The sequence below is a fragment of the Coptis chinensis genome, chromosome 7 (genome assembly GCF_015680905.1).
Source record: "Coptis chinensis isolate HL-2020 chromosome 7, ASM1568090v1, whole genome shotgun sequence".
NCBI lineage: Eukaryota > Viridiplantae > Streptophyta > Magnoliopsida > Ranunculales > Ranunculaceae > Coptis > Coptis chinensis.
The window spans coordinates 95604759-95619259 of record NC_141462.1 but is presented as its reverse complement, the minus strand read 5'-3'; the positions used below and the strand labels follow the sequence as shown (position 1 = coordinate 95619259).

At 36.0% G+C, this 14501-nt stretch overlaps 1 protein-coding gene, 1 long non-coding RNA gene and 1 pseudogene across 6 annotated transcripts; 1 reads left to right on the top strand and 2 right to left on the bottom strand.

Moving 5' to 3' along the window:
* Positions 1 to 282: 282 nt before the first annotated feature.
* On the top strand, positions 283 to 4456 carry LOC147490239 (U-box domain-containing protein 62-like; annotated as a pseudogene). Its single transcript, XR_015202894.1, has 8 exons — positions 283 to 1051; positions 1157 to 1466; positions 1567 to 1648; positions 2152 to 2209; positions 3234 to 3325; positions 3564 to 3663; positions 3715 to 3781; positions 4336 to 4456. The product of XR_015202894.1 is annotated as a U-box domain-containing protein 62-like (transcript).
* Positions 4457 to 5694: 1238 nt separating this feature from the next.
* On the bottom strand, positions 5695 to 10021 carry LOC147490238 (cation-transporting ATPase). Of its 4 annotated transcripts, XR_015202516.1 has the most exons (8): positions 9361 to 10020; positions 9149 to 9266; positions 7610 to 8716; positions 7201 to 7263; positions 6898 to 7118; positions 6598 to 6707; positions 6237 to 6457; positions 5695 to 6022 (listed from the first exon to the last, which is right to left on the bottom strand). XR_015202516.1 is itself a non-coding variant. In XM_086573271.1 (7 exons), exons 1-7 carry the CDS (start codon positions 9430 to 9432, stop codon positions 6346 to 6348), a joined length of 1803 nt encoding a protein of 600 aa, XP_086429397.1. In that variant the 5' UTR covers positions 9433 to 10021; the 3' UTR covers positions 6030 to 6345. The 4 variants fall into 4 exon arrangements, 3 of the variants coding, with proteins under 3 accessions (XP_086429397.1, XP_086429398.1, XP_086429399.1); XM_086573271.1 differs by lacking the exon at positions 5695 to 6022 and having other exon boundaries at positions 6030 to 6457; positions 9361 to 10021; XM_086573272.1 differs by lacking the exon at positions 5695 to 6022 and having other exon boundaries at positions 6030 to 6454.
* A 393-nt stretch (positions 10022 to 10414) lies between these two features.
* Positions 10415 to 13196, bottom strand: LOC147490237 (uncharacterized). Its single transcript, XR_015202517.1, has 2 exons — positions 12205 to 13196; positions 10415 to 10907 (listed from the first exon to the last, which is right to left on the bottom strand). It is a non-coding gene; the product is annotated as an uncharacterized LOC147490237 (long non-coding RNA).
* Positions 13197 to 14501: the final 1305 nt, after the last annotated feature.

The window sequence follows — 14501 nt, the reverse complement described above, 5'->3', positions numbered from 1 at the left end:
ATCAGGGGGCTTTGGATTTGGACATGACAATTTTTTTAAGAGATTATTTTGGTTAACATACTGTCTTAATTTGCACTATGATCATGTTACTACTGATTTAGTAGTGTTGAAATGGTGATGCTGTTGTTTCTACTGATTTCTTCAATCTAAATTTTAAACTCTGCAAGTGTTTTAGCCCATGAGATTAGATTGAACAACTAACTACTGTACAGTATATAGGAGAGTATACAAATGTTTGTATTTAGCATAAAAAGTAACCAACCGTTAGATGATTCTAGGGACACACACTCATAACACTTTGACTTTAATTACTTTCCCCAACATTTTGCCCTAATTTTTCCCCCAATTCCACTATACGCACTCACTCAACAGTCAACAACAATGTCTTCACACTTGATCAATTCACCCTCTTAAACTCAAATTAACTTAATAAAACACATCCATTTCCTCAAAAGATCCAATCTTTCGATGTTTCAACCTCTATAACAAGCTCCATTTCACTAAATTTGATGGGGAATTAGTGTAACTGAACAAATTTAGTTAGTAAAAGAGCAAAGAATGGAAAATGGATTGAATTCACAGCTGGTGTTTCAAGATGAGACCTTACAGTTCAACTGTGGAGCTTCTCCACAACGTAGAATTGTTGAAAATGGAAGGAAAGGTAGAGAAATGAGTGGTTTTGTGACTGAGAAGATGTTTTCTATTGAAGGGGAGAGGTATTTTGGGACACAGAGTTCAGAGTTTAGAAGAAATATGAATGTTTTTGAGGATTCAGGGATTAATAGAGAAAGAAGAGAGAATTTGAACTGGAATAATGAGGGGAGTACTGATACGCCAAGCGGTGAAGGGTCAGAAGGTGATGAGGAAGAAGAAGATGATGATGTGGATGAGGATGATGATGAGGGAGATGGTGAGGTGGAGGGTTTAGTTGGTTTGGAGAATAATAGTATTGGTAATAAGAATACTAATAACAATAATAATAGTAGTGGAAGTGTACACAGTAGTGGCAATAACGAGAAGGCGAACTTGCAGAAGCAATCATCTTCTTTAGGTGAGAGATGTTAATGTATAGTGATTTTGGTATGTTTTATAATTGTTATGTATTTGTTGTTTTGGATATATGAATGCTTAGTTAGAGTTGATATATTATTGTTAGGATCGAGTAGAGGAGTGTTGATGAAGGATGGTAATAATGTTAATGGTGTTCATTCTGCAAACAATATTAGAGGGAGTTGTTCAAGTGGTCAACATCACCAGCAAGGGAGGGTCAATCATTTTGAGAATGCAGTTAGCATAGCGGAGCCTGATCTTTATTATTCACAGTTTCTACAAGGACCAGAAGGGTCTGCTCTGGCATAGAAGGAAATTGGAGGTGAGAACGGGTGTGGATTTAGCAGTGGGAAGGAGGCTTCTTTGTCAGTAGAATCGGGCGAGCCTCTGAGAACAATTCTTTCGGATCCCATAACGTATGTCCGCCTCAACGCAATTCTTTCTGTTTACCTGTATTTGCTGTGACATGCATGACGCCCGACACTGATTGTTTCCGTATGCTGATTGTTTGTACAGAGGAACTCTCATGGATGATGCCATGATATTGCCGTGTGGACACTCATTTGGTAGTGGTGGACTGCAGCATGTTTTTAAAATGGTGGGTTCTTGTCCTATGGCATTTCTTGTTGTATTTAATACTTCTAGCCCTTCACATGCGTATAACTTGTGCCAGACTGAAAACTTTTCCTTAATAAGATATTACACCCCAGCATTGCTAATAGCTGTGTTGGCCTGGGGCAGTCTGGTTCTTAGACTACAATATTCAGATACTATAAAATGGCTGTTGTATACGTCAGTTTTCAATGTGAAATAGTGTGTCCATGCCGTGTCAGAGTCACAACACCCCTTATGTATTCATTAGGGATCTTATGTGTATTCTAGCAGTTTGCTACTATGAGCAGTAAGAGTCTGCATGAACAGTAGTTTGATACTAAAGTTTTGATTTGGGTATATCCAATCGTTCTAACTGAAAAATGGTCGAAAAATATGAATATTTATGTTAATTACTTAAGGTAGCAAATATAGCCCTATTGGGTTCTTTGAGTGATATGCTGTCATTGGTTATTGGTGTACATTCTCATCCCTGCAATGCAATTGCAGAGAGTGTGCTATACTTGTCAACAGTCTGTTACGGAAGACTCAGTAGCACCAAATCTCTGTAAGTCGGTTTATCAATCATTGTAAATCTAAGATTGAAGAATATGAATATCACTTATTGCTCTATTCTAGATTTTCTATGATTAATAAAATTTGTATAGTCATAAAATTCATTATTCTTTTATCCTTGGATCTCGCCTTCTCGGTGTTTGACTTTTAGATTTTTGTTTCTTTCTGGTCCTTGACTCTGCAATTGCTAACCGTGTCCATACCCATATCCCTGGTCATTTATTGACATATTGTAGCATGTTAACTTATTAAAGGTGAAAGACTTGTGCATTTCTCACTTGGATTACTATATTGATAAAGTCATGTTTGGTCTTATGTAACCCATTTTAATTTATAACAAAAGGTTTTTACTAAAGAAGGCATATGCAGTGGACCTGACAATGTCATTTTATAAGCAGATCAGGCAGTTGGATAATGTCATGGCCTTGTGGTGATGCTTAGCTCCTGCACTTTACATGCAAGAGAACTTGACACACTAACATTTGAGTAAATCATTGATAGTTGTTCATATCTATGCTAAGATCTCTCCCCTTCTTCCCTCTTAAGGGGGAAGGGGATTATGCTACTTTTGCTCGCTTGAAGGTTCCATCTATTTGGTATTATGGGCCATTAGCTTGGGAAGATTGTTCAAGTGTGGCCAATGTTTATGAAATTGGACCGTCATTTCAGGTTGGCACCCTTAGGCTTGACAATTGGACCATCATTTGTATCATCTGGTACTTTTGTTCATCCAAGGTGGTTGTATTTTGTTGTAGTGGATATGTGATTTGTTAGAAATTGGTGATTCAGTGTCATCCAATCATGCATAAGCTCATCGTCAAACCTCAATTTGAACTTAAAATGGCTGACTTGCACAATTGCATCTATTCACTAGTGGTTTTCCAGTTATCTGCTATAACTTTACCTGGTCTGATTCTTCAGATGACAAGGCTATTCGATCACTTTATGCAATAGACATTTTAATTATTTTCTCTTTTACTAATTCTAAATGTAACATTCTTCATAAACTTGAACAGCTCTCCGTTCTGCAATTCTGGCATTTTAAATTAGGGAAGAAGAGTTAAGTTCTTGCCGAGCATCAAAGAAAAGAAGAGAAAGGTTTGAACAGGTTTGTCCTCTTTTTTTTGTCTCTTTGGTTGGTAATGTAGATTATATATTAGACAAAATAATATAGTGGGATGGGGATGGCCCAAGTGTGCAATTGCAAATACACCGAAAACATACAGCAGATAAGTGCCCCCCCCCCCCCAACTAAGCAAACAGCAGGAACCCCCTTGTCTAAAAAGTCAGTTGAAATGAACTCCTAACAAAACACTAGATGCTCAGTTTTATTCTCTTTGGTGCAGGACAAGTCAAGTTGTGGTGATCTCTCAATGTATTTCTCAAGAGGTAAAGGTGTTCAGTTTCCTTTTGCAGTTACTGACAGAGTAGTTATCAAGGTATGCTGTTGGATTTAAGTATGTATGCTTGCTTTGTCTTATAAAACTTGACCTGTAGTAACTGAAAGAATTGGAAGCAGGGAAACAAGAGGACACCTCTACGCTTTGTGGGACGGGAAGCTGTTGTAACAACACAATGTTTGAATGGATGGTTAGTTATTTTTTGCTTACATGTGTTTTAATTTTTATGGGCTTATATTTGTGTGCAACTGTGCATTCGCATAAATTCTTAATTTTGGTTTCTTGAGTCTTGCTCTCATCATCTTGATTGTATCCGCATTAATAATATTTTTATAAAGCTTTTTATTGTGTTCTTCATTGTGACCTTAATAGCAATCAAAATTTTCATCTGTTGACAACCCAGATTTACTTTTCTTATCCAGTACTTTGTGTACAATATTTTTGAGTTGTGTTTTTTGTTAGTGAATGGCCTAACACTGTAAAGGATAAATAAATTTGGAAAAAAGGCATGGACTTACAAATGCATTCACATCTTATTGTACTTCAAGGAACTATTATTCTCTGCCGCTGTGGGGGATCCTTTGTTGAAGGAATATTGGTCATTATTCCGAGTATTTCCTTGATGGGATTCCTATTGATCCTTCCTCTATAATGTACTTTATAGCATCGTTTCAGTGTTTTTTTTTTAACTATTATTCTTTTGTCAAATGACAATCAGGTACGTTGTAAAAACACTGGACAATGCTGAGAGTGTGAAATTACAGTATCGATCTTTAGCCAAGGTTTCTGATAGTTCATCAAACATGGCGTCAAGTAAGACCACTCCAAACTGGCTTTAGGCACTCGGGCATACAATAGGTCATAGAGTTTCCACACGCAACAGCCAAGCGATTAATGTTGAGTTATAGTCAGAAGGGCTTCCCAGGTGATCCTGATGAAGGGATGTTAGAAGGGATCCTGGATCAAATCAATGTTGTAATCATAGTTCCGAAACAATGTTGTAATCAATGTTGTTACAGGAAATATCTTTTTTTTTAAGATTAAGCTAGGGTTGACAGGACCCTCACCTGTTTTACTAAGATAATCTTGTGTACAGCCTACTAGCCGCCTCCTCTTTAACGATGGTATCACTTACTAGGTGATCAGCTAAACGATTAGTTTCCCTAAATACATGAAGAAATGAGATGCTCTCAAATTCAGTACAAAGGAGGGGCTGCATTGTTGATACTCTGTATAGCATGCATGGAATCTGACGCCACTAACACCTTGAAGTTGTTCTGCACTTCTGCAATCAGCCTGTTGCAGGTTAAGAATCTCTTGGACTGCATGCTAGTTCCCTTCTCTTGGTTCTTTTATCATGTGTTCTCTGAGTTCAATTTATTTTCTTCCATGGTTCCCAAACGCTTACTCTTGTCAACAGCAATAGCATGTAATTACAGTACTACCAATTTTCTATAACAATCATGTCAAGTGTGGTTCTTGTTATTCCTTGCAAAACTAAATCTGGTCTGTAAAACTCAAATCATATTTGTTTTGGGAATAAAAGATTTTGAAAACTCATATGACGGAGCGATTATCTCGAATCAATGTGAACACTGACACTATGGGTGAACAAAACAATAATAATTATTAAAGCCAGTTCACATGGCTCTGACTACTGGAAAAAACTATAGGTCCAATTTTCATCTTTACTTAAGGGCAACTAAAATCTTGCTCTTGCATTTCCTGCGAGTTTCACCATTTTCCTTCTCGTCCATGATAAGGGGTAGAGCTAAAAACAGCAGAGGAAAAAGAGTGAAAAAGAAGATTACATGAAAATAGATTTTCTTGAAGTTTGTTCAGCTCAAATGTCTTGGTGGTTTTAATCAGATTTTTTTTTGTTATCGATCCTCGACTTAGTTTATGTATTCATCACGTTGTTACAGGGTCACTACGTGCCTATCTGCCTATTGTTTATGGCGGGTGGCATTCTAGTTATGAGCCCTGAGTCCCTGACTACCTTTATATAGGTGAATTTAACTTTAGGCATTTCCCAAATCGTGCTCTCAGGTGACATGGTAGTGTGACACTGTATCTGCTGGCAGATTGCTGCTTACACACTTCGAATATAGAAAACAAGAAAAAACATTTCAGGTAACTACATCAATTAATTCCTAAACAGTGACCCGCCAGTCATCCAAGAACAAGCCTTGTGTCTGTAAATGCTCCAAACAATTGGTTTCAACTCAATCAAACTAGAAGGAAGGTCACCTCTTAAGCAGAATGTCACTGTAACTCTCTGGACAAGCTGCCCTATTAAAAGTTGGGGAGAACGGAGAGGACACACAGAACCTGAAATTGCTCCTGTCCATCTAAGAGTGTTCCCTAGAAAATCCTTTGCATGATAATAGCAATGGCAAGTACACCTGAACATAATCAACATAAAACGAGCAGTCTTTTAACAAGATAATAGAATAGCTTGGAGGACACTGAAATTGGTGCTTATTCCATTTAAAGAATAATGCCTCAACTTACGTTTACAACACTAAATATCTACTTTTAGCAGAAGGGAAAGTAAAAAAAACATGAATGAGCAACAAGGTTGTAATGTTACAATGGAACAAACGCAAACCTAGTTACCAAGTCAATAACTTATAAATGCACAACACTGAGACTGGTGTTGATGCTCAGACTTAAGCATCAGATCAAATGTAAAGCTACTGTCGTTAATGCTGATTGTATATGTGGATCAAAAACAGGACACATCTTCTGTGGCCTTAACAAAGTTGCAGGTAGAGTAAATGGAAGCTGCGGCTGCCCTGACAGCTAATTTCTTCTCCATATTTTCTTTCTCTGACCTGCTAAAAAGAAGAAGAAAACTTCATGAGAAACTTTTTTCTATATGCAAACCAATTTGAGAACAAACATTATCCACCAAGGCCTAATAGTATAACGTAGGCTAAAAGCATTAAGTTTTGTAATTTCATGTAAGAAACTGTACCTGGGAGCAATTTCTGATCTTGCAAGTGCATGCAAAGCATGCCAATTCTCAAATTGCAGACCCTGCTCACATTGCAGCTGCATTTCCTTTACTTGGTTCAGCCTGTTTTCCTGTACAATTTCCCCGAGAGATGGTTAATATTTGCCTCTGTAATTAATGAGAATATAGAGTAAAGGAAAATAGGGTCATAGGGGTGATATGACATTATTAAGAAACACTTCAAAAAGGAAAACAAAAAAGTGTTCCTCCTGTATCAATTTTCTGGGAAATGTAAATTCAACTATTCTACGTTTAACTTACAAGCTTTTTTGCCTCTTCATTTAGTGCTTTATCCATCTGATCAAAAAGGGATGTCCATCTTGCTCGATGCATATTTGAAGTTGCAGTGTTGGGGCAGCTACTCAATGGAGGTTGCCTGAAGAAAAGGTCGCTCTCTTGGGTAGATGAGAATTCTTTTGATGCCAGAAATGGCAGTTCTGTCTGAATTACATCCTGGACTCTCTTCTTACTACGCCGCAGGGCTGCAAGTAAATAAGGAAAAAACATATTTATATAGGATGTTTTCAAAATTCAAACTGCATTTTGAGAAATGCAGATAGTCACCTGCAAGACGTCCTCTTATATCTTGTTGTAGAAGTTCCAACCACTGAGAAGCTACAGTTGCAGCTAATAACCAATAAATAGAAATAACAAACTGTCAGAACTAGCACGATGGCACCATCTTATTAGTCTTCAAAAACCCTCAGGCAAAATGTCTAGTCCATAGAATATAAGAAAAACAATAGTCGATTAAAATTTTATCTTTGCGGGCCATGGCAGTCAACTGGAGGTCTCTTCTGGACCGAAGTTACTAAGCTACTTTTAAAAAAATTGAATTAATAATAAAAATAATAATAATTACTAATAGTCTATCAACTATAGTTGGCCATGCACATAGGAAATGAAAATCCATTTTATGTTTGGACTTTCTTCAACTGATCATTTGATCAATAAAGGCTTATCTCAATCTTACCTTTTATAGAAAGAGATGACACACTTGCATTGTTTGCGGAGTCCTCGTTAGACATATTCTCTGAAGCTGTAGTTATGGATGATGATAACTTCAGGGTAAGCATTTCATTCCCACAATCAGATGCCAGGCATGGAGGACCAGAATTTTCATTATTAAACAGTCTCTCTGCATTTTCAAAGTTGCCACATCCACCCTTGTGCTCAGATATAAGTGCAGAAGAGGATAATGGATACTCTTTTGTCTGCCTATTTCCAGATGAGATATTTGTATTTTCAGGCTTGGTGAAAACACCAAATTGAGACGTGCCTGTATCATGAATATTTTCTGGGTTCTTCCCTTTATCATTGTTGTCCTTCATTCCACCTTTCAGATTTTCTGCCGATCTACCCTGGTTACTGTTTCCAAATCTTTCTGATCGCACCAGAGCCTCAATAATGGAGCGAACCTGTTTACTATTCCTCACATGGTTTATAATTCCAGGGTTTAATCCATTAAGCAAACCACTAGGAGCAGCAACCTTTGTGAACCGATGAATCTGTTCTCTCTTTGCGAGTTCCATCTTCTTCTTTAAGGGGTCACTTCTCTTCTTCCTCCCACGTGGTGCTGGCACTGGTATGCCTCCATGTGCAGATGAGAGAAAACCATTCCGCTTCATCTCATTCCAAACTTTATACGAATCATTCTCCTCCAATGGACCAGTTGAGCTCCCACACTCAGAAGCCGCGGAAGATTTCAAGCAACCAGGTACCTTGTAAGGATAAAACGGGTTTTTATCTGCCGAGTTAGAAGTTTCATCTACATCAAGATTCATGACTCTTGATGATACAGTATTAGGGTCATGATTTTGGTCATTCTTTGAAAATGTAAATTGAGCTTTTGTGTTAAGACCCATATGAGTAAAATCATAGTCAACACGTTGAAATCTCGAACAAGCAGCTATTGATGGTTGAGATAGTATGCTCTGTCCAGTCGTTACTGCCCGGAATCCGTCTGACATTGTGATCCCATGTTCTCTAGTAATTCCAGAAGTCTCTTCGTTTTTACCAATATGAAACCGTTCCTTGATTGGTACGTCCCTTAATGAATCTAAATTATGCTTTTCCATTCCTGCACTACCAAGCTTAACTTCAGAAATCAAAAACTAAACCAGAATTTCATATAATACTAACGTTTGAAGTTACAATCAACAATAGAAAATGAAGGACAAGTCACTTCTAAATTAGACTCTACTACAAGATCAATATCTAAAGCCACCCACAATAAACCAACTGTCACTCTTCTTCCCTCTAAGGTCTTCATATCCATAACATAGGGTAATCCAATAGATGCCCATTTGGATAATCATCAGTCGTTTCGGTCACTGTCGACACCATTGACAATTCAAAGAATAATTAAGATGGAAGTCACTGAATTAGACCAGCTATCCTAGGAGTGGTTGACCAACCATTAATTCGTTAAGAAATTTTTCACAAACAATAAACTTTGAGACACAATTACAATTTATTCATCAATTGAAACGAATTGTGAACAAAGATATACCATTGTCTTCCGAGCGAAACACAGATTCAAGATCTCGCATTTTAGTCCTCTTACAACTGAGCTCTAATGAATCATTATTCCCTTCCATATCCAAAGCACTTCTTTTCTCTCTCATCAACTAAACAAATAATAAATAATCAAAAAAAAAAAACAATTCCCAAATAATAATCTCAAATTCTCAATAAATAAATAAAATAAAATAAAAATCAAACCTTGAAACCAGATCTTGATGTCTCGGTTACTAAATCTACCACAGATCCAAAACTCTGCCTTTCTTCCATCATTTCCCAATCCCGAAGCCAGAGAAGAAGAAGAATAAGGATTGTTTTGTTTGAGATTTAGGGTTAGGGTTGTTTTGTTTTTGAATTGTTTTCTTGAAATGAGAAGAAGGAAGCGCGGCTCTGTTTTATAGTTTGGTGTGAAATGTGAAATAAAAGGATGAGTTTATTTGATTTGAATTCAAAAGGGTTTCGTTTCGTTTGGTTTGGTTAAAAAACAAATGAAAAAGATTCCTTTTTTTTTTTTGTTTCTGCAAAAGCGCTAAATGTGTTGTGCCTTCGAAATTCAAATAAGGCAAATCTTCCCTCGCATTTATTTACTCTTTGTTGTCTTAATTTCAGTGCCCTTTTTACCGCCTAAAATTTTCGGAGATTTTATAAGTGGTCCCCGGGTAGGCGGGTAGTACCAATGTACCGTGATGTCAAACGAGTTGATCTAGCCTATATGCATCGAGATATGAGATTCTTCAAACAATTTGCTATGTGCTAATTGCAAATACTGTGGCAAATATCATTTGCCCTGATTTGCAACCATTAGTTACTGTTTGATTGTCCAAATTTGTCGTGGCAAATATTTTATTTTTTCAATTTTTATGCTTTTAAAATATTTAAGATTTAAAAATTATAGCTACTCTTATTTGTAAATTTATTGTATTTGTATATGGTTTCACCTATATCACACTAAAAATATATATATATAAAGACTTGCCATAAAAATATAAAATGTACCAAAATCTCAATTTGGTTTAAGCCTACATTTGATGATTCGGTCCCTCTAGTGTATGTGTCTTATGTGGCATGTTCAAGTCACAAATCTAGTTATGCATGTTGGAAGGTATACAGCTAAAATACTTGAGCATAACTATCGATAAATATATTGGGTGTTGACATTGTTCGCCCATTAGGCTGTGTTTATTTACTTTTTGATTTTTTTTTTTTTTTTTTGGTTTTCAAACTCAATTAAGTGTATAAAAAAGAAAAAATAAAGTATAAAATATAAAATAAATACAAATTAAAGACAATACAACTCAATTTTAATAGTATCCATAGTATGTCTTCTCAAACAACCATAAAAAATGTCAAAGTGCAATGGACCGTAACAACCATTGTTATCCAAACACATAAAATGTCTTTGTGCCTTGGATAGATTCGATTTCTATAGTTTCCCATACTCGGATCTTGTGCTATTGCTTGATCCCAAATCTCATTGCTAGCTATAATTTTTTGTTCTTCATAACTCCATTCAAACCCATGCATAGTAGTTATTCTATCAATATCGCGTGCTATCCACTGTAAGGTGATCTTCATTCGCATAGTTACATGACCAATAATAGTCAAGTCAATACCAAATGTGTTATGGAGTGTTTCCCCTTTTGATATTGGAAGAAATCCGTTCTCATTCTTATGACCTAAAAGTAGCTTGCTATGAAATGTATCGATAAGAACACTCTCCATCTCATTTGTCAAACACCTTGCCATATCTAATTATGCATACAAATTAAGTCAATATACTTAAAATAGCAATAACAAGTTATGAAAGTGCATTAGGATAATTAATAATACGAACTTGGTCGAAATGTCGTTACAGCTACATAAATATAAATTTAGAATACTCCACAAACATATTATACTAGTACAACTACAAAAAGAATAGTAAAAATAATAAACTACTTCACAAGATCGATGATTCCATTTATTAATAAAAAATAACTACAACTTCACCAGCCAACAAGAAGAAGTAGAATGAATATGGTAACAAATATAACCACACTCAAGTCAAAACCACTTTAGTAATGGAACTCAAAAACACGATCTATTTCCTTTGTTTTTTCAAAACACTGCACTAGTACCACTCATTCACTACCTGCAACACCTATCACCACCCACTAGCACCTGCAACATCGTAGCACCACTCACCAACACAAAAACACTTGCCAGCAGCACCACCCGCACCACTCACACCACTCGCACCACTCACACCACACCACTGCAACACCCACCCACATCACACAGCTCACACACTCAACACACTCACACACAGTCAACACCCACTAATGCGCTTAATGAAGGATCCTTCCATCTAGTGGTCTGATCCAAGCTTTTGCTACATGAATATCGAGCCATGCCTTGGGCACAACTCCTTACACTTTAACCAGAGGGGAGGTTACTTCCAAGATATAGAACTTACCATTTACACAAGTTTCCCAAAATGTGTTAGTGTACCTAAAACTAGAGACAATGTTATTGCTAACTCTGAATGAGGTGGGCTGTAATGGCTACCTTCTTTCAATGTAAACCATAATCCCTTGGTATTTCCAGCTTCGGGAATTATAAGAACAAGATCAGGTTTACCAAGAGAGAGAATTGCAAGGCCAAGGATTTTTATTTATGGTTCTAATATTTCTACAATCAAATGCAACAACCAAAAAGAATGTAGTTCATTAGAAGGTAATCAAGGTATGTATAATCCACTTTCAATAACAAAAAAACTATCAATAAGAACCCAAATCGAGAAGAATAAAATGCACAAACTCATCATAATAAATGGAAAGCCACTGTATGAGCACAAACTTCATTTTCTCCCCCTTTCTTGTGTGTGACAAATTGAGAACAGATATGAGGCAATTTCTAAAATTGGGAAGAACAGTGTAATAAATCTCTTTTTTACCCCATTTTTGTACATGATTTCCTAACAAATTCAACTATAAAAGCAACAACGCAAACAAATATTATCAAATCTTAATGCACACTAGATTATGAATGGAAAATGGGCAATACCTTCAACAGAATTGAAATCAACTTGTCCAAGAAGTTGCTCTTTTCACCTCCTCAAGCTCTCGACTTCCTAAGCTCAGACAAAAAATCACCAAATATCTTTAGTTGATTATCCCTGCCACCACCAACTAAAACAATGTCAAAATCTATAACCAATCAATCTCAAGAACTTGGGCACAACTCCTAACGCTTTAATAAGTGGGGAGGTTACTACCAGGATACAATATCAAAAACAATTAAGTGCTAACGATTACAACAAAAAAAAAATAGATACTAACAAATTTCTAGCCACAACTTATGAACAAACTTCGATCTATTAAGAAAACTAAAGAGCGGGCTTCGCCAGTTTTTGCACACCATACCCCTGACTTTCTACTATCAATGGATATATATTCCAGACTTTCAATTATATCATCAAACACTCGATGCCCATTTTTGAACATACGAAACCGCGTAAAATTGAATAGTTTAAGAAAAAGAATATTGACCAAAGATCTTGATGGGAGCTTCAAGTTCTAATCAATTAGGTTGTTGAAGAAAAGTAAAAGGGGAGATGAAAGAGAGAAGGAGATAGAGGAACGATCCTGTTAAGGAGATGAAGTGATTTCCTCATCCTAGAAAAATCAGAGTTCTCTGGTTCTCTTTCGAAGGAGAGACGAAGGTGGCAAATCTTTTTTGGTTTTCTGGCAAATCCATGTGTTTTTTTGGCGTGGCAAAATTTGCTTAGCTCCCCCCAATGTAAATTTTACCTTCATTTTGGTGGCAAATCAGAAAATGTGGCAAATCATAAGAAAATTTGCCACCGAGTGGAAAACGTATCAAACAGTGGCAAATCGCATTTGCCATGATTTGCCATGGCAAAGAGGGCTATCAAACACAGCCTAACTGAGATAATCGATCGTGACAAAGTGCAAGAAATGGATTGAAAAAAATATCTCGAATTAGATAGAGAGGGGGTACGGTGTATATATTCTTATAAATAAAGTTTAGGGGTGTTTATTCTGAAAACAAAAATAAAATAAACGCAAACGAATTTTTTTGGAAATGTATATATATATATATATATATACAGCCCGACTCCTAAAACGACTTTAAATAAGGACCAAATCTAAAACAACCACAACTTCACCTACAAAATGATTTAAAACATAATCTTTTGTATATATGATCTACTAACTATAAAGAGCGTCTCTACAAAAATTCAACTCGTTTGACAATTTTTAACATTGGCAAAAGATGATTGCAAAAACTAGACATTTCTTAACCGTTAGATATTTTTCAAAAATAGACAATAATTTTTATCTAAGTTAGAAGATATAAAACGAGTTGAATTTTTGTAAAGATGTTCTTTATGGTTAGTAGATCATATGCACAAAAGATTCGGTTTTAAATCATTTTGTAGGTGAAGATGTAGTTGTTTTAGATTTGGTCCTTATTTAAGGTCCTTTTAGGAGCCAATATATATATATGGGATAGAGGCACAATTATTGTAGCCACATTATAGGCACAATGAATCCAAACCATTGTAGTTGTTTTAGATTGTAGAGGCACATTGTAGTTGTTTTAGATTTGGTCCTTATTTAAGGTCCTTTTAGGAGCCAATATATATATATATATATATATGGGATAGAGGCACAATTATTGTAGCCACATTATAGGCACAATGAATCCAAACCATTGATCTGTAGCAAATCCTACGGACATAGTCTATTCCAAATTACCAAAAGGAAATAAACAAAATTTTGCGAAACAAAAAACACGAAATAAACAAAAATCGATCGAACCTTCTTCTCCAAAATTAAATCGAGAATTTTTCTACCCTTTTCTCTCCATAATTCACGAATATATGGGTTCTCTTTTTGGGTTGTGTGCTTTTTCGTTTGAGGTAATTTCTCTATTTATCATTGCCACATCGACTTCTCTATTAACGTATTGTTTTTACAAGATCTGTATATTTTGAATTTTGAGGAACTGAATGCTATGAAATAATTGGGTAATTTTATTGATTGTGGTTGCCTAATGGAGCATTCTGCACGATAATACATGAACATTTTGCCATATATACCGCTGTAAGAACGCACGTAAAACAAATGCCTTCATTATTTAAATCATTTTGTTGCTATTCTTCTTGCTGTTGAGGTTCCAGTTTTCTTATCCTGTTGTTACTCTCTTCTTATAAGCCAACCAAAGTGTCACCTTGTCACAACTGGATGGAGTGTCTGTAGTTCAATGCATGTAAACGATTGCAATTTGGGACAGTTTTACAATTTAACTTTATTGGTTGAAACGTTGATACTGGA